At 34.5% G+C, this 20,976-nt stretch overlaps 1 protein-coding gene across 1 annotated transcript; it reads right to left on the bottom strand.

Annotated features, from left to right (window-relative positions):
* Nucleotides 1-1,020, bottom strand: LOC113006056 (dolichyl-diphosphooligosaccharide--protein glycosyltransferase subunit DAD1). The gene is made up of 2 exons (XM_039452549.1): nucleotides 679-1,020; nucleotides 1-337 (listed from the first exon to the last, which is right to left on the bottom strand). Exons 1-2 carry the CDS (start codon nucleotides 1,010-1,012, stop codon nucleotides 207-209), a joined length of 465 nt encoding a protein of 154 aa, XP_039308483.1. The 5' UTR covers nucleotides 1,013-1,020; the 3' UTR covers nucleotides 1-206.
* Nucleotides 1,021-20,976: the final 19,956 nt, after the last annotated feature.

Genomic DNA, 20,976 nt, shown 5'->3' with positions numbered 1-20,976 from the left:
TTATAATTATTTTCATTATTTTATTAATTAATTACAAGATATTCAAATGAAAATCAGTAATGGTAGAAAAACATGATCCTATATGTATTTATATGTGTGTGTGTGTGTGTGTGTGCGCGCGCGCGCGTGTGTGTATGTGTCAGACATTTGTTCTTGAAAATGACACTGTTGGTCTATTGTAATTATATATATAGCAGCTGCATATTTCATCCAATGAAATTCATTATAACAATATGTAAAATAATATGTGCAAAAATGAAGTCTGCAAATCCTCTTTCTGGGCTTATACCATGAAATTGACTTCTATTTTGTGGATTAACTTGCAATCGAAGACAAACTGGAAAAAAAAGAATAAAATAATCTGATAATCTACGAAATGGATGAAGAGACAATAATTTGTGTAAATAATTATATATATATATATATATATATATATATATATATATATATATATATATATATGTAGTTATATATATGGTAAAGTACCGAATTGACGTACTGGCCTACTGAAACTCATATCAATTATGCAATATGCAAAAAAGAGTAGAGAGTCAATTTTAGTAAATAATTGTTGCAATTGTCAATACGTGTACGTTAACGTAGTACCGGTGAGTAACTTGACTGCCTCGTCCGTTGCGGCAATAAAGAGAAAAATGTATAACAAGTTATTATAATTACCTCCTAGAATGAAGCAAGATACACAGGATATGAAACCACTGAGAAAACTATTGAAGGGAAAGGTGCCGACAAGACAGCAATATACAAATTGAATAACACCCGTCAGAAAGACGTACAATAAGTACGCATCGATAATTTTTAGTTTCTTGGGTGTGTTTTTCGTATATTCGGATGAAAATTTATATAGCACTGTTAACGCCGTCATATCGCTTTTAATGCAAGATATTATATACGAGAGAAAAATGTTTGAAAATTTCTCGCGTGACAAAAGTGACAAATAGCTGCAAATAGCAAGCATTTGCAGTACCAGTGACACGTATATGGATTTTACCATAGTTATCTGCAGAGTTGCCAACATAAAAATATTGTATACCAATAGAACGGCAAAAATGTACCAGATAGAATCAAAATGGACATATCCGTTTGTTTTCTGTTCCTGAACTCCCTGAATTAGTGTGCACTTAAAATGAAATATATATATATATATAATATAAAAAACGTTCCAGTACAGTTTGGTGCAGGGGGTCAATCATGTAATTTCACGTGGAACTTTTCACGTTTCACTTTTAATTTTTTCATTTTTTACTCATAGAGAGTTCACGTCACAGATATCTATCTAACAATTAGATCGCTACCTTCGGCTGAATAGCTGTGTTCGGCAGGATATCCGGATTCGGCCATCTTACCCAACAAGAAAATGGCATCTACGCGTAGATTAGGTTAGTGCGTATGTGTTTGACAGGTTTGACAACTAAACCGGTTAAGCGCTGAGCACCGTTGAGCATATTAATTGCGATTATCGAGTGTGTTTTTTCGATATCGTGCCATAATGACAAGCAAGAGCGGCATTGGAGCGGCCATTTTGTTGTAGGTAACATAGCTGAAACCGGATATCCTTCCTGCCTCAATACTGTCATATGCTAATGTCACAGGTTAGCGATCTAGTCTAGTATAGATATCTGTGGTTCACGTGAATCTTTTCACGCACAACGATTATCCGTTTGTTTTCTGTTCCTGAACTTTCTAAATGAGTGTACACCCAAGGACTTTGATTCTGTCCATGGGGAAATTTTCTAAACTAAGAAGTAGAGTCCTATATAAAGAGAGAAGCGACATTGATGTCCGAAGCTCTGATTGGTAATCTGATTGATACTTGATTGGCTAAGCGAGCAGCCATATTGTGACCACAGATGTTTGTAGAATGATACGACTGGTGTTTGATGACATTAGAGCGGTCCCAAAATGGTGGTGGAGGACTCAATTGGATACTAAAGGTTGTGGTGGGGGTTCGATGTCGCTTCTCTCTTTATATAGGACTCTACTAAGAAGTCACCACTTTCTACATACTCGCAGTTCATGATTAATGAAACGACTAGAGCTTATTGGTCGTTACGTTAATCATGAACTGTAAGTATGTAGAAATATAGCGACTTCTCAGTTTGAAAAATTTCCCCATGGACAGAATCAAAGTCCTTGGGTGTACACCCGAGGACTTTGATTCTGTCCATGGGGAAATTTTTCAAACTGAAAAGTCGCTATCTTTCTACATACTTACAGTTCATGATTAACGTAACAACCAATAAGCTTTAAGGGCCTCGCACATGAAATGCATAACAGAGCATAGGCGTAGCATAAGGCCTCTGGACCAATGGGAATCTTATGTAAATCAATATGGCGACTTTATGCTGGATACTCATTGGTCTATCGGTCTTATGTTGTGCTTATGTTATGTTATGTATTTCATGTGCGAGGCCCTTTAGGGTGCCGTCACATGGAGCGTAACTTGCGTAGCGTAATTTGCCTATTCTAGTAACTTACTAAAATATGTTACGCCATTTAAAAGTCTTCTTTCACATGAAGCGTATTTCGCGGATTTTTAAGAAATGCGTATCTAATGCAACCAATTGCTGATTAGGGTTTCTCTTGTACTCTCTAACAGAAATGCTAAACAAATTTACAATTGGTTTTTGTAATTTACGCGTCTCGGAAAATACGTCTCATGTGGAACTGATACTCTGCACACTAGTATGTGTGAATCATCTATGTGCAAATCTAACCTGTGCGGGCATATATTCCTGTTCCTTGTAATTTTCAAAAATTTATATATTTAAAACAAAATAAATATATGTTAGGCATTTAAGAAAATGAAAGTATTTTACATGCAAGAAATTCAAGCAACACGGAAGTATCTATTAATGTACAACTATAACCTTAAAATTTTGTATTAACATATCGCAAGAAAATTGGATATGACAGAATGTTATTACAGAATAGCTATTATAAATAATAAATTTGACATAAAACTATTTCTTAATTTACCCTGATATCATTATCTATCTTTCAATTTTGTTCTGCTTATTTAAGTAATACATGTGTTACCTATACATGTATACACAGCATTTCTTACGCAAGAAATTGGATTCGACGTAACGATAACAACGTAAAAAGTGTAAAGTAACTAGGCGGAAGCTAATGTTCCAGTAAAACGATATCATTGGTCGGCGCAAGTTACGCTTACGCAAGTTACGCCCCATGTGACGGCACCCTTAAGGGCCTCGCACATAAAATGCATAACAGAGCATAAACGTAGCATAAAGCTTTGAACCAATAAGAATCTTATGTAAATTAATATGGCGACTTTATGTTGGATGGTCATTGGTCCATCAGTCTTATGTTGTGCTTATGTTATGTTATGCATTTCATGTGCGAGGCCCTTTAGTCGTTTCATTAATCATGAACTGCGAGTATGTAGAAAGTGGTGACTTCTCAGTTTGGAAAATTTCCCCATGGACAGAATCAAAATCCTTAGGTGTACACCCACGGAATTTGAGGGTGCCGTCACATGGGGCGTAACTTGCGTAAGCGTAACTTGCTTCGACCAATGATATCGTTTTACTGGAACATCAACTTCCGCTTAGTTACTTTACGCTTTTTACGTTATTATCGTTACGTCGAATCCAATTTCCTGCGTAAGAAACGCTGTGTACATGTAGTAATACATGTATTGGTAACACATGTATTACTTAAATAAGCAGAACAAAATTGAAAGACGGATAATGAAATCAGGGTAAATTAAGAAATAGTTTTATATCAAATTTATTATTTATAATAACTATTCTGTAATAACATTCTGTCATATCCAACCTTCTTGCGATATGTTGATATAAAAATTTAAGGTTATAGTTGTACATTAATAGATATGTCCGTGTTGCTTGAATTTTTTGCATGTGAAATGCTTTCTTTTTCTTACATGCCTAACATATATTTATTTTGTTTTAAATACATAAAGTTTGGAAAATTAGAAGTAACAGAAATGTATGCCCGCACAGGTTAGATTCGCACATAGATGATTCACACATACTAGTGTGCAGAGTATCAGTTTCACATGAGGCGTACTTTCCGAGATGCGTAAATTACAAAAACCAATCGTAAATTTGTTTAGCATTTCTGTTAGAGACTACAAGAGAAACCTTAATCAGCAATTGGTTGGATTAGATACGCATTTCTTAAAAATCCGCGAAATACGCTTCATGTGAAAAAAGGCTTTTAAAAATGCGTAACGTATTTTAGAAGTTACTAGAATACGCAAATTACGCTACGCAAGTTACGCCCCATGTGACGGCACCCTGATTCTGTCCATGGGGAAATTTTCCAAACTGAGAAGTCACCACTTTCTACATACTTGCAGTTCATGATTAATGAAACGATTAGAGCTTATTGGTCGTTACGTTAATCATGAACTGTAAGTATGTAGAAAGATAGCGACTTTTTAGTTTGAAAAATTTCCCCATGGACAGAATCAAAGTCCTTGGGTGCAAGGTCCGTGGTTTGGCGTTGGAGGGGAAGGAAGGTCGTTGCATAGCCGCCATTTTCGAGACAGCGAATCAGTGTTAGTGTACGTAGGTACTACAGCTATTAGTTGTGTGAGTGAGCGAGTGTGCAGTAAAAGTATGGCCGCCGCCATTTTTGTTCCACATCGTTGAAGTGGATGCAACGACCTTCCTTCCCCTCCAACGCCAATCCACGGACCTTGCTTGGGTGTACACCCAAGGACTTTGATTCTGTCCATGGGGAAATTTTTCAAACTGAGACGTCACCACTTTCTACATATTTGTAGTTCATGATTAATGAAACAACTAGAGCTTATTGGTCGTTACGTTAATCATAAACTGTAAATATGTAAAAAGATAGCGACTTCTTAGTTTGGAAAATTTCCCCATGGACAGAATCAAAGTCCTTGGGTGTACACTTATTTAGAAAGTTCAGGAACAGAACAGAGAACAGAGAAGTCACCACCTTTCTCAATACTCACAGCCCATGATTAACGTAACGTCACAGCTTAAAGGGCCTCGCACATGAAATGCATAACATAACATATGCACAACATAAGACCGATGGGCCAATGAGCATCTAACATAAAGTCGCCATATTGATTTACATAACATTTTTATTGGTCCATCGGTCTTATGTTGTGCTTATGTTATGTTATGCATTTCATGTGCGAGGCCCTTTACGGCCGATCCGGCCGCTTACGACCACATTTGACATAAATGGGGTTAAGTAACCCAAAATCACCCGAGGTAAACATTAAAAATTGCAGTTTCGCTCTTTCAATTTTATTTATATTGCTAATTGTTATTCCTCTTAATCGTATGTTACTTCGTAAACAACCGTCGTTGTTTGAATAATGCATACTTTCATTAAATGTAATTTAAAGAAAAAAATTATAATAAAAAAATTTATCCCACGTAAAAAACAATGTTTTTTTATTATTTCATACAAATTTCTTTTACAAATAAAAACATTAGGTTAATTTGTTTAATGATCCATATTATAATTGTTTTGAGTAATTTAACTTTAATAACTTATGCACTAAACTTGCGCCCCAATTTCTTAGATTGTATATATTTCCAGCGTCCCAGAAAAAATGTACAAAAATGTATAATATAAAAAAAAAATATATATATATATAATTATACGTTATATTAAAATAAAAAATTAAAAAAAATTTACTTAAATTAAGTTTTATTATGTTTTTCTTCCTTTATCAATTTTATTATATATTATTTATTCACTGTATTATAATAAATTACATTTATAATAATTTATATTAAATATTTTATTTGCATTTATTATTGCACGACTGTACAGTCGTGTTCATTATAGTTGCGACACTTTTTCTTCGATGGTTTTTGGAATGTAGTTTTGCTCATCGAGCGGCGAACGTAATTGGCTGAATCCACAAGTAAGAACCAATCATGTTCTTAGCTCTTGTTATAGTTGCGCGTTTAGAAACGCATCTAAGAAAAAGTGTCGCAACTATAATGAACACGACTGTACAGTGCGTTGCATTGATGCCTGGGGTACCGATTTTAGGGACCACGTTTTTTTCTTGATTATTTTTATGTTCATGACTGAATGCTGCGATGATCGTTGACAGTAGCATTTGGTCATGAACGTAAAAATAACTAAGAAAGAAACGTGGTCCTTAAAATCGGTACCCCTGGCATCAATGCAACGCACTGTACAGTCGTGAGCTAAAAAGTTGCAACACATTTTTTTCGATTGTTTTTGGAATGTAGACTTGTTCATCGAACGGCGAACGTCATTGCTTCTTACCTGTGGATTGAACCAATTAAGTATCGAACCATTTAACCATCGAAGAAAATGTGTTGCAACTTTTTAGCTCACGACTACACCCATGGAATTTGATTCTGTCCATGAGGAAATTTTCTTAATTGAGAAGTCACCACTTTCTACATACTCGCAGTTTATGATTAATGTAACGACTAAATTTTATTGGTCGTTACATTAATCATAAACTGTAAGTATGTAGAAAGATAGCGACTTCTTAGTTTGGAAAACTTCCTCATGGACAGAATCAAATTCCATGGGTGTATAATAAAGTGCATTAATGAGGTCTTTTTTGGTGTAGAAACTTCAGCAATTTAACTAATTATGGGTGCTTTCCAGCTACGACACAAGTCGATACTGTGTAACACAGTGTCCATTAGAGTAAGAGAGAAAATTTTAGTTGTCTTAAGGTTGGTTTATGCAGGACATAACCGCTAACTTATGTCGGAATCTGTAAGAAATTGACCAATCATAATCGACTTATAAAAGAATAATCGACTATGATTGGTCAATTTCTTACAGATTACAGCATAAGTAAAGCCTGCCGCAGACGATACGTTTTTTCTTACTGGATTTCTAACTGGATTTTCTTACTTGCTACCGTACGGGCAATGGTACTGGCAGTGCTATTGGCCGTGGCTTTACACGGTGTGAGTTTTCGTACGAGCTGAGCAACTGAAATTTGTTTCATAGAAGCGGCACGCTTAAATATGGATGAGATAGATGAGATGGATGAAATTATTGCAACAGTTGTACATTGTCGTAAAATTGCATTATTTTTAATTATTGAAAAATTGCGACAACAAAATAAATATCGCCGACGTTTATGGAGTCGACAGTCAATACATTCTTTAATGCCTTACTTTTACTGTGCTTATTATGGTAATTTGGTATGTTTATCGCATATAAACATGGTTCCTATTAGTAGGCCTCTATTAAACATAAAATACTTTTTTTGGACTATTTTGAAGTCTTTTCATTTTTGCACGACGTCATGTTTGCGAAGTGAATTCACGTTTGAACTTTGACAACACTTCGACAGTGGCTGTGTTCCGATATAACTGCCAGTACTGGCAGTGGTGAAAAATCCGTTCCGTTATTGGTACGCAGCGCACTGCGACAGCATCTAGTAACATCAATGACGTCATGAATGGTAGCCATATTGCCACTGTGACTATTGCAGCTTCCAAGGGCTGTGTTCCGTTTTTACTGGCAGTGCAGTAAATGTGACGTCATGACAGTACACTGTCACAACTGTTCCAATATTACTGCATTACTGCCAGCACTGCTATAGCATCGTATTTCGGAACAGCATAGTAGCCATATTGCACTGTAGCTACCTCACCTTGGAAGCTGCAGTAGTCACAGTGGCAATATGGCTACCATGACGTCATTGATGTTACTAGATGCTGTCGCAGTGCGCTGCGTACCAATAACGGAACGGATTTTTCACCACTCCTAGTACTGGCAGTTATATCGGAACACAGCCTATGCTGTTCCGAAATACGATGCTATAGCAGTGCTGGCAGTAATGCAGTAATATTGGAACAGTTGTGACAGTGTACTGTCATGACGTCACATTTACTGCACTGCCAGTAAAAACGGAACACAGCCAGTATAACCTGGTATAACCCAGTATAACCTATACAGACTGCGTCCTGATTGGCTTTCACAATAAACCAGTACAGAATCACGTAAGAAAAATAGGACATGATCTATTACAAAAATCCAGTACGTGAGCCAGTAGCGTAGCTCGCAAGCTACCCATTTCCAGTACGGGAGCACGTAAGACTGCTAGTATAGGAGCACGTAAGCAATCCCGTAAGAAAAAACGTATCGTTTGCGGCAGGCTTTAGTGGTTATGTCCTGCATAAACCAACCTTAACTCACACTAATGGACACTGTGTTAAGCCCATATTAGACTACGCATTGAAAATTGAGATTGAAGATTAAAGATTAAAATTTGACCAATCAAAACAAGGAAATTTTAACTCCTTTTATTTTGATTGGCCAAAGCTCAATCTTTAATCTTCAATCTTCGATTTTCAATGCGTAGTCTGATACGGGCTTTACACAGTGTCGACTTGTGTCGTAGTTGGAAAGCACCTTATGTGTTGCTATTAGCTTAGTGAGTTTGTTTGATTGGCTAAGATTGCTGCGACTTTTGCACTAGCTACACTGAGAAAGGATTTTATTAATGCATTTTATTTGTACAATCGTTAGACTAATAAGCATCCAGCATAAAGTCGCCATGTTGATTTACATAAGATTCTCATTAATCTAGCGATTGTGTGCTACGGTCGGTATTCATAGTCGATTCTTATATTTAAAATCGTTTTAAGTATCATCTTAAGATGCCATCAACCAATCAGAGAACCGTATTAGCATCTTAAGACGTTACTTAACACGATCTTGAAATAAGAATTGATTATGAATACCGGCCTATGAGACCGGTATTCATAGGCAGATATTCATAGTCAATTCTTACTTTAAGACTGTTTTAAGTAAAAACTAATATGGCTCTCTGATTAGTTGAGAATGTCTTAAGACAATACTTGACATGATCTTAACCTTTTCAAGGGGCGGATCCCGACGCATGGGACCGATAGCCCACCACCACTCACAGTGGCCGATGCCTAGAGTTTTTTCGTTGGTTGGGTTAGATTTGGTTAGGTAAGTCAAGATGATTGGTTGGTGGGCTATCGCACCGTGCGCTATCGGATCCTGTCCCTTTTCAAGATGGTTTTTACCGCTATCATGATATGTACAGTGCGTTGCATTGATGCCTGGGATACCGATTTTAGGGACCACGTTTCTTTCTTGATTATTTTTATGTTCATGACTGAATGCTGCGGTGATCGTTGACAGCAGCATTTAGTCATGAACGTAAAAATAACTAAGAAAAAAACGTGGTCCTTAAAATCGGTACCCCAAGCATCAATGCAACGCACTGTACATACAGTCGTGTTCATTATAGTTGTGACACAATCGATTCAAATATTTAAGACCATCGATCTTAAGTACAATCTTAAGATCGATGGTCATCAACCAATCACAGAGCTGTATTAGTATCTTAAAACATTACTTATGATCGAATTTAGATGGAGAAAAAAAAGCGGAACGAAAAGGAAAGGAGATTACTCAATTAGGGTCAATGCAAACAGGACGCGTCAACACGTTACGCGTGGCGGATAGCCAATCATTCTTTTGCTTTCTTATTTCTTTCCATAAAAGCGAAAAAATGATTGGCTACCTTGCCCGTGTAACGCGTTGACGCGTGCTGTGTGCATTGAGCATTAGAGTACTTTCGCTTTTGAATTAAGGTTGCGGTCTATTTGATACTATAAATGCTTCAAAACGTTTGATTAATTAATCGGAACAAAGAATTTTACAAATTAAAGAATGCTTTGAACCATTTGTAGAGTCAAGTGGACCGTATCCTGATATATAATAATGCATTTAAGGGGAGGGTTCTGATAGCGCACATCCCGATTGCCCACCAACCAATCATCTTGACTTATCTAACCCAACCTATGAAAAATCTCTAGACATCTGCCATTGTGAGTGGTTTGTGTGTTATCGGGATGTGCGCTATCGGGACCCGCCGGCATTTAAGATCGCAAAAGTGTGAAATGGTACGTGACTGTCGTACAATCACGTTAGGTAGAAGTTAGAAGATTTGCGAATGGGAGCGAGTAGAGTCCTATATAAAGAGAGAAGCGACATTGATGTCCAAAGCTCTGATTGGTAATCTGATTGATACTTGATTGGCTAAGCGAGTAGCCATATTGTGAACACAGCTGTTTGCAGAATGATACGAATAGTGTTTGATGACGTTAGAGCGGTCCCAAAAAAAGCGGTGGAGGACTCAATTGGATACTGAAGGTTGTGGTGGGAGTTCGATGTTGCTTCTCTCTTTATATAGGACTTTAGGAGCGAGTTGTTTCGTTTTTTTTTTTTACATTTACGTGTGCATTGATTCAAACTGAGTGGGCTTTCGCCGCTGTCTCAGTTGGTGTATATTGGAGTTGCTTCTTTTGACGCCGCCATTATTTGTTGCTACTTGTGTCTGCTTTAGTCCCGGCGCGTCACAATTTCCGCATTCGTTAAGTGTAAATTGTGCGTAGGTATGTACGATGTCGAAAATGATGAACGTAACAACAAGTCGGTCGTATGTACACCCAAGGACTTTGATTCTGTCCATGGGGAAATTTTTCAAACTGAGAAGTCATCACTTTCTACATACTCGCAGTTCATGATTAATGAAACAACTAGAGCTTATTGGCCGTTACGTTAATCATAAACTGTAAATATGTAGAAAGATAGCGACTTCTCAGTTTGGAAAATTTCCCCATGGACAGAATCAAAGTCCTTGGGTGTACAGTCGTGAGCTAAAAGGTTGCAACACATTTTCTTCGATGGTTTTTGGAATGTAGACTTGCTCATTGATCGGCGAACGTAATTGGTTGGATCCACAGGTAAGAACCAATTATCTTCGCCGTTTGATGAGCAAGTCTATGCATTTCAAAAACAATAGAAGAAAATGTGTTGCAACCTTTTAGCTCACGACTGTACATACATGCGAGTCGTAACCATAATAAGTAGAAACAATCGCGTTCGCAAGATATTCCTACGTGCAACGTTAGCACCTGTTGCGTCGCAACGAGTTGACTCTCGTGCGCGTTTTACATTTTATTACTCACGTTTAAGTGCGATATATTATCGTAATGTTAGAAATATCAAATAAAGTATCGGGTGATCGTTGTGCGGTTTGAGGAGAGCAGCAGAACGAGATGCCAGCAGAATTCCAGCGAAAAAACGGCATTTATCAAAATAACTTATTTGCAGGTATATTTTATCTTATAAACATATTTTTGCATGTTTATGAGGGTATCTAGAATATTTTATGCTGGTGGTGGGGATATCTAGAATATCCCCACCACCAGCATAAAATACACTCGTATACTTAAAATATGATAATATCCCACAATGAGAAATGATAATGAAATTGACATCGAATCGACATCAAAATGATTATTTCGACATCGATTCGATGTCGAAATCATTACTTTGATGTCGATTCGACGTCGATTCTATTATTATTTCCTGCTGAGATGTTGAAATCTTTTGCTTCATTGAATTGATGAGTATATCATGATGAGTATATCACTAAAAATGAAAACTTAGTAAAGACTAGCACAGGCAAGCTAAAAAATTTCAAAAATCTCACGATGCTGTTTTTTATTCTATCTTGTGTAGTTATTACGAGAATTCTGCTGCGTTTATCAGTTACAGTACTGATGGGGCGTATTGCACTTGCTCACGGATGAAGTATAGGATATTGTTCTTCATAATATATTTTTAAAACATTGCTGCAATATTGCTGAAGTAATATTGTAGATCTTATGAAAAAGTATTACTGCCGAAAAAATTACACACAGAATCTGCTATTTTCGGCATTATTTCTTTAGATTGGCAGTAATACACGGCAGTAATCGTATTACTGTCAATCTAAATGGTATTTTTTATGCGTAATTTTGTCGGCAATAATACTTTTTCATAAGGGAAAAAAATTGTTACAATGTTGCAACGTTGCCACAAACTACGAATCTATGCTGTATGATTATGTATCTATCATATTACGCAAGAGCAGCTTTAACTTTTTTTGCAGATTTTTTGACATTTTTTTTTAATAAAAAAGAAAATATTTATATATACATGTAATTTTTTTTTATTTAAAAATATGTTGCGTCAATGTAGTGTGAATATTGAAATACCAGAACATGCTAATCAATCATTACCGTGCAATTTTAATACCACCCATACATGCTGCATAAGAAGCTCGCAAAATATAATTAATCAGTAGTTAATTGTTGGAGAATTCAATATTTGAGATGTGCATGTTTTAATATTAAATAGAGTTATAAAAAAAGGTTTTGAAATAAAGCTACAGCTACGCGTTGCGAGATCCTCTTGATCAGATGCACGATCAACCAGGTCAACCAGGTCGCTGGAGATAGAGAGAAAATGGCAGGTGAATGGAAACTTAAGGCGTACTGCTCAATGCACCGAGCGCGAGCAGAACGATAAGGTAAGAACTGAAGCCCGGTCTCGCGGAAGAAAGTGCTTACGCTGCTTACCGTTCCCTTGCTGGGGATGCGATTTCGATCATGCGTAAAACTGCACGGCTTCAAAGTCGAGCTGCTTCTTTTTAGATATTGCTCACTCATGTTCAAAAGATTCGTGCAGCGAGACATAGAAATGATTTCGAACGTTGTAATAAAAGTGTGCAAGCGGGTTGTTTTGTTGCACGCCGATTGATATCCACGCAGTGATACTAACAATGAGTAGTTAAGTAAGCGCAATACTTTTGTTTTTTTTTATCATGTACCAAATATCAAATTAAATCTTTTTTAATTGTGCTATGACATATGTTAATTTGTCATAGCACATTTTGTTTTATGCCATAGAATATTACACATAGAATACGCGTGTCTTTTTCCAGAAAATACGTACATTATACAAGTTAATATCGTTGAAAATTATTAAATAAATAATTTCATCGTTTTTCTATGTGCTACGTAAATTTAATTGTTATATGTATAAAGTATCGCAATTTTTTCTGTTCTAAACAGAAATTCCTATCAGAAAATTGATTTATATCAAAATTGTTTTATATTATTGTCACAGGTTATTACCGTGACAAAAAGTAATATGTTTTTTTTCTCTGACGACATCAATAAAGCTTATTTTTCAGGATTTGTGTTTAAATATAAAGTAAGAGTGTCGACATTTTAGCAGTAAAATTGTCCACGCAACAAAATCGCCGTGGACGAAAAGTTATCGCATAATTTTCTATATACGAATAGTGTGTTTATTCATCGTTCTCTTCTCTCTTCGTCGTACAATCTCGCTTACCCGGCAATTTACTAGGACGGACGTTGTTAAACGTTGTCAGCGCGATCGACAATGGAAGCTATGAACAGCTGCAAATCGGCAACACGGCCGAGTACGTTGTTTGTAACGTTCGATCGTCGTCGGCTTGGCATGACGGTGTGTACCGATAGCGCTTCGTCTTATAAATTATTGTGGGTTCTCGACTCGGCGGGTTACAGAGGGTCCTTTAGGCGAGTTGCTATCTTGGAGCACAACCTGAAGAGTGGTGTCCTGACAAGCAGCCTGTTGCGTGACCCAAGCGATCAATATCTGTGCGAGCGCAACACCCGCAACCCGCAACTGCTCCTCGTGTCTTCGTATAAACCTGACGTGACGCGTCTCCCTCGCGCCGCCCCAGGCTAAGCCGCCGCCGCCGCCGCCGCACCTTTCTACCGATGGACGTGTGCCACATTGCTACGTGGGGCTGGGGCCACGTTTCTTTTTCTCCTCAGTTTCATCTTTTCCGGCTTGAAGAAGGTCGCCGCGCACACGCGGCAGGCGGCGCGGGTGGTGGGCGGCGCGGCGGTTACGCACTGTTTCATGTTACGCGACGAGGAAAATAAGCTGCGTCTGACTACTCGATGAGAATTTTTATTGCGACTCCAATCGAAATTGTGCATATATGTATGGGGTTCTTGAAACTTTTGAAACCTTTGAAATCCGGCTTCCTTTGAATGAAACAGCTGAAAAATCTTAAAGAATATCTGGAATGAAGAAAGACCTTACGGACTCAACGAGATTTTGTATAGAGCATCTGCTGAGATTTTTTTTGTCTACTTATAAGGAGAGCCCGCTACAAGTGTATCAGCGATTTTAATAAAACTTTATGAGTCTAGTATTCACTCACACGTTTACTACAGTAAAGCCATTGCAAAAATAAGATATTTTTGAGAAAATAACGATTAAATATTTCCAGCATATTTCCTATAATACCGTTATAGAAGAATTGTCGAGTTAGCGGCGTAGCATCCAGCGTTAGGAAAATCGTCATACTTTCAACAGCCTCTGAGTAAAACGGTTTTGTTATTGTCTTTATTTTGGCTTAAATCTTATAAAAAAGCTAAAAACTATAACAATACTATAGAAAATATGCTGGAAATATTTAATCGTTATTTTGTCGAGAATATCTAATTTTTGCAATTTACAGCTTTACTGTAGTAAATGTGTGAGAATATTACACACCCATAAAATTTTATTAAAATCAATGATGCATTGGTTGCGGGCTCCTCTTAGACATTTTATAATTAGATGAAACAAATTTTCTATAGCTATAATTTAATTGCATATGTCACTAAAATTACATTTAATATTTAATGTAGTTAATTTTTGAAAATTTTGAATTTTAACTTTTGAATATTAAATTACCTAATTAGTAAGTAAATTTTCTCATTTTTTTTTCATCACAGATTAGTTTCGATCTGCACTTTTATAAAAGCAATTACTTAATATAAAGAGTGATTTATAATTAAAAAAAGTAATAATCTGAATAAAAAAATTTACTTTATACGTTATAGCAGACAGTTTAAAAGTTAATAATTTTCTTGCCAACCAAATTTTTTTTTTATAAATGCAAATAAAGTTAAATTTAAATAGGATAGTGGTTTCGCTGTTTTGCTGCTCACTTGTATTGTTCTTCTGAGCTTTTTGTTTAATCTTTTTCTCTCTCTCTCTTTTGTCACAGAATTCAAGGAGCTTAAAAAGTTTGGAAAGAGTATTCTTTTTACATTACGCTTATAAAGTACGCAGGTATATTTTATCACGAAAGGAGAAGTGTTCCGATAAGAATATTTTATCAAATACAAAAGCGACCCCTCTCGTCAAGAGCTGTGTGTGTGGGTGTGTGCGCCCGCGCGCGCGCGCGCGAGAGAGAGAGAGAAAGAGAGAGAAAGAGAGAGAGAGGTCGTGACATTCTCGCGTATCTTTTTACTTAAACATCGTTTAATTATGCAATATCTTAACGAAGAAATATAGTGATATAGATGTTCGACGAAGTCTGTCTTTCGAAATTAACGATGGTGCTTATTGCGCGTCGCCACGCGCTCGTTAACATCATTTGCGAAGTGAACATAAATGGAGAGACAGCAAAGTTTGGAATAAGAAATAAAAATAATATTTTTGATCAAATATAAACATAAATATAGGTATAAATTTTTGAGTTGTTCCATCATGTCATAATTTTGACAAGGAGGGTATATAAAAATGGCCAAAATTCGCTTTGAATAAAAACTTACAAAACTAATTTAATGTTTCTCCGTGTATATAAAAGAAAAGATAATGTTTATAATTAGCCGGGAAATACAGGAAAAATTACTGATAACAAATAAAATATCATACAAAATACGTAATGCATTCGTGACATTGTTTTCAATTTTTTTTATTTTTATATGATTATATTTTAATACATGTATTTACACTCAGTTTTAGATGCATTTTATATATAAATTTATATACAATAGTAATTTTTAATTAAAAAATATTAAATTTTTTAAAATCAGTCTTTTTCTTAATTCAGAACCAACGATGAGGACGTGGTGATATGATTGGTACCATTTTTGTTTCTCTTTGTATTTATTGTTAATATTTTTTAAAAATAATTTTTTATTTTTTTTACATTTTTGGCTATTTTTATTAATTCTTTTAATATTAAATTTTTTAAATTTTATTTTTTATAATATGTAATATTAAAGTGTTATAATATTCTAGTATAATATTATATAGTATATGGTATATAGTATATGGTATTTTTGTTGTATTCATTAAAGTACGAGTATATAAAAATTATCGTTCTCACAAGAAAATTTCAAAAGTGTTATTAAGCAATTTTGATTTTTGTGTACTTTAATAAATAAAATAAAAAATATATATTACATGTTATATATTATATAATATAATTCATAAAGTACTATAACTAATATAGTTTACATATAATATATGTACGTATAAAGTACTATTATAAATAAAATACAAAATAATTAATAAAAACAAACAATATGTAATTAAATCAGGATTCTCAAAATTTAAACAATAAAAAATAGAAAATAAGGCTACTGAGAATACAGCGCGGGTATAGGTGCGCAATCATAATTATTAATATCATTGTAAATTTTTATTTATTTTAAATGACACATGCGAATGTTTCGGCGCTCTTTGGAATCATCCTTAGCGTATTTGATAATAAAATCTTGAAAAATGTCTATCAGTCATCAGTTCACAAAGCAAGAAACGGTTTTTTTTTGTTAAATTATGATGTACATTAGAATTAATATATAAATCTATTTAATTACAAGAAATTACGTGTTTACAAACAGAAGTTTCATGTACTTTTAATTAATATTTGTTTTGTTTTTACATACATGTAACTTTTATTTGTCCATACAATTGCAGTTTAATTTTTCTAAGTATGATAATGTGAAGGATTAATTTTAATTTGTTTGAATTGACTATATATATATATATATATATATATATATATATATATATATATATATATATATATACACATATATAAACATAATAAAGCAGTTTGATAATCAATTTATAAAAGATATTCTGCAATTCACAACAAACATAAAATATCGTTGCTTTATATAACTTAATATTTTCGATTATAGTTCGTAGGCTTTCGATTTGTCGAGTTGATATTTATAGACTTTAATCTATTATTTAAGTGTCAAAAAAGAGATGGTCAATGCTAAATACATTTTGTGGGTCACGATATATATTTAGCAAATTTATTTGTCACATTCGTAGTTCGTGCTCCGGTTTACCGTTTTATTTATAATTTGACTCAAATGTCAATGAAGGATGTCATTCAGTGGTGATCAACTAATAGGATACTGAACAATAATTTCTATAATTTTTTTGTTAATTTATGTAACGTTTTGTTCAATATTAGATTTGAAAACATGAAATTCAGTATTGATTAGATGTGAAATAACAAAATAACAATGACATTTAATAGAATGTTAATTACATAACGATATTATTTATTTTCAGTTTACAAAATTTGCTAAGATACATCAGTTTCTACATGCACGCGTATATCGTGTTTGCAAATACACACACACGCACGCATACGCACGCGCGCGCGCACATTAATTTTGGTCTTTTGTTTAATTTTAAAAGAATATACACTTTAATATTTTCGGATAGGAAAAATCAATTCAAGATTGATAAAAAAAATTTGAAGGAATTATGTTGGTTTGCTTGTGTGCAGAGCCATGAAATAATTGAAAAAAGTCTTTTATATTTTATTGCACAAAAAATGTACGAGTATCTAAATTGATTTTCGATGTAAAATAAGGTCGAAATATATAGTATTACTCGAGAATAAATCAATGTAAAGTAGCTTTTGATGAAAAATTAAATGTATTGTTAAAATGATTAGCTAGGTGAAAAAAATTTTCACTCATAAATGTGATACGCAATAAACTTTAAGAAAAGTTTCAATTTTATCAATGTATCGGATGTATAATTTTGTCTATAATAACTCTTCGGATTTGCTCTTCGCGTTCACGTATTCCATTTTGCATAACGACAGAAAGCTCTCGTCCTGACAGAATCATCGTTCGTGATTGTTGCCTAGGCAAATGATGGAGGTGCAGGTAGGTGCTGGTGGCCGGTGGCCGGGTTAAGAGGAACGATTGTATCGAGCCAGTGAACGGCTCGAGGCCTTTATCCACAATCCCGGGCAAAATCCTGGACTTTTAAGGGGTTGGCCTCTATGTCCTGGAAATGAACGCGTAAAGAAGCGACCGGAGCAACCTGCACGAGGGTGGACCGAGGTTGCCAGCAGGTGGCAGGTTCGCCGCGTATCGATTTCTTACGAATCTACCCGGGCTCGGAATCGCTGGGGTGGTTCACGCAAGCGGCTCGACGTGAGCGAATCTACGTGATCGCTCTCTCAAACGGATAGCGGAAGGTTCTAAGGTAGAGATACCTTACTGTATGATTGGTTATTAAAGAGACAAGAAAGCGATTAAGTAACTTCCTGTTTGCCGGCGCCACTCACAGCTGTGGTGGGTTGATTGGTGGTGGGTTTCTCTAATATATTCTTTAACATAAGCAAGAAGAATTACAATTACAATTTACAACTCTCGTACAATTTATGTGTTTGTTGACACACGTGTGTAATGTTTACATACGTGAGAGAAACAATAAAATGGCAGTGTAGGTATTGCAAAGCTGTGATATAAGGAGGTAATAACAGAAATTATTCTGCAACCAATATTGTCGAACCAACTTTTTGCTCTGAAAAATATATTTTGCTTTCCTTGAACTTTTCTGATATTTATGTATATTTAACAGACGATAGTTAAACAGGGTGATAAGTAGTAATAATAATTTATACGTATAAAAGATGTACGCCGCGTTTTTTTTCTTTCTCTCTTTCAGTAAAGATTTGCAGAATTTAAGTTTTTTATTTTTTTATAATGTAAAAAGACAAATATACTTGTTTTTTTACGTTTTATTATATTTAATGTTTGTTACAGATTATTACTTGAAGAATTTTGAAAGAGAACTATGATTTCTTCTTTTTATTTCTTTTCTTTTATTTCTTAACTGCAATTTGTCATTTTAAGTATAGTATGTAAATAGATTTCAAGATTTGTCGTAAACGTTATTTTGAATGATGGGATGAAAATTTTATTCCTCCATGAGATTGGTGCAATATAGTATTGTCAGTAGTATATAGCCATTGTGTGCGACTGTTTCTCTAGGGATCCATTGGAATAAGGAGAGGAGTAATCTTGGAACTAAGACGAATCTATTATAAAGTTTCTATAGAACATTGATGGATTAATTGACGTATACTTTAAAAAGAAATTAATACGTGATTATATAAAGTTTTCACGGTTGTTAAGATATTTTTATGTCCTTTACTACATGTATTAATCATTGAATTAATTATTATAACAAATGTGATTTATTATAACAGCACTTTTCACTGTATTAACATTTTTTAAGATGCTTACATTAATTGATATTAATTATTATATAAAAGTTTCTTACACACCCACACCCACACCCACACACACACACACACACACACACACACACACACACACACACACACCCACACACCCACACACATACACACACACACACATATTTATGAAAAAATATACTTGAGTTTTTATCAAGTTCCCTGTTTCTCTTATACTTACAGAAAAGTTTCTTTAATTTGAAGAAATTTGTGGATTATTTTTTTTAATTAGACTTACAATTAAAGAAATTGGTTGTGCAACGCAATACTTTTTTTAAATTAAAGAAATATATTTTTAAAACTAGAAAAACTAATGTTTTTATTTCTTACATTTTGGTCAGTATTTTTAATAAATTAAAAAATTATTTGTTATAAAAAATTCAATTATTTCTTTTAAAAAAGCTAATAACGTCATTAATTGAAAATTTAAAGGTATTTTTACTTTAAGTTAAAGGAACATCAATCCTTTATCAATTTAAACATAACTTTTCTCTATTTCAATACTTACTATCGTAATTGTCGTATTTTTTCCGAAATCATTCGCGAGTATTAACACACTACAAATTGTTGTTCTTTGATCATCATATTCTAAGAAGCAAAAAAATAATATAGCAAGTAAAGAGTGAGCGGTTGCAAACTTATCCAATAGATTTCTTTGATTATGAATCTTTGATAAACTATAAAAATTTTTATTGAAACAGCCTAAAAGGCCGTTTGCATCTTGGACGGTACATAATCGCGCATAATCTCGTTCGCGGATAAAAGACTAGGTCCTAGTCGATCTGTGTGCAAATGAAGGAGAACCATCGTGGACAGCGCAGACTAAAGGTTGCGGGAGTCTAGTGACGTAAACAATGACCTGCATGTCGGTCCCGGTTATTTTCGTTTAACTTGCTTCGCAATTTCCGATTCTATCCCCAGCTTCGCGTCCTGTTTCACGAAAAATTTTCTCCTGATTGCCGATAATTGTATTAAATTTATGACACTCCAACGCTTCTCCACTACCGTTATAATCTTTCCCACGCGAGAGTAAAACTGAGCCTTGATCATCAATAATCTCGTTTCGTACGAGTTTCGATGTAATACATATGTGTATCAATCTTGAATCTCGCCTTTCACTCGAAAATGTTCAAAGGAAATGAAAGAGAGAATTGTTATGTTTCTCCAAGACACACAAGACACAATTGAATCATTTGAAAAAAGACAACGTTTCTTTTTTCTTTTAGGGAAATATAAAAATGCCAGAGTAACGATTAATTTCAGCTATTAGCTTCAGCTTTGACGAACATGATTATTAAAATTGTACCGATTATACAAGTGCGGTAAATATAATACTATAATAATAACTTGATTTACAAAAATACATTTTAAATAATTAACTTTTTATAATTACGATGTTTCTCTCAACATTATGTTCACTTAATAAAAAGACATAATACTTTTTAATTATAACACAGAAGTGTTGTCTTCATAAAAAATTATCTTATCAATTTTTTACATGTTTTCTCTACGCATGTACTACACATATTTAATTAGCACACATATTTTTATTAGCAATTTGTAAAAACTGTAAAACAGTAAAAATAGTACGTTAGATACTCCGCCATCCAGACAAAATCTGAGATTATCGCTAATGTCATTTGTGTATGTGTGTATTAGTAAAAATATTTATGTGCTTTTCATTTGCGTGTATAATTTAATTAAGACGATCGAATACGTTACCATATAATCTTTTTCGTCTG

The sequence above is a fragment of the Solenopsis invicta genome, chromosome 8 (assembly GCF_016802725.1).
Source record: "Solenopsis invicta isolate M01_SB chromosome 8, UNIL_Sinv_3.0, whole genome shotgun sequence".
NCBI lineage: Eukaryota > Metazoa > Arthropoda > Insecta > Hymenoptera > Formicidae > Solenopsis > Solenopsis invicta.
The sequence above is the reverse complement of the archived record's forward strand: the minus strand, read 5'-3'. Positions and strand labels throughout refer to the sequence as shown.

Bases quoted from the DNA above. Each gene is read 5' to 3' on its own strand.
- LOC113006056 (XM_039452549.1), bottom strand. From the start codon at position 1,012: ATGGTAAAATCCATATACGTGTCACTGGTACTGCAAATGCTTGCTATT. The intron at 338-678 runs GTAATTATAATA...TTTTTTTTCCAG, and splicing joins ATCTTGCTTCATTCTAGGAG to TTTGTCTTCGATTGCAAGTT.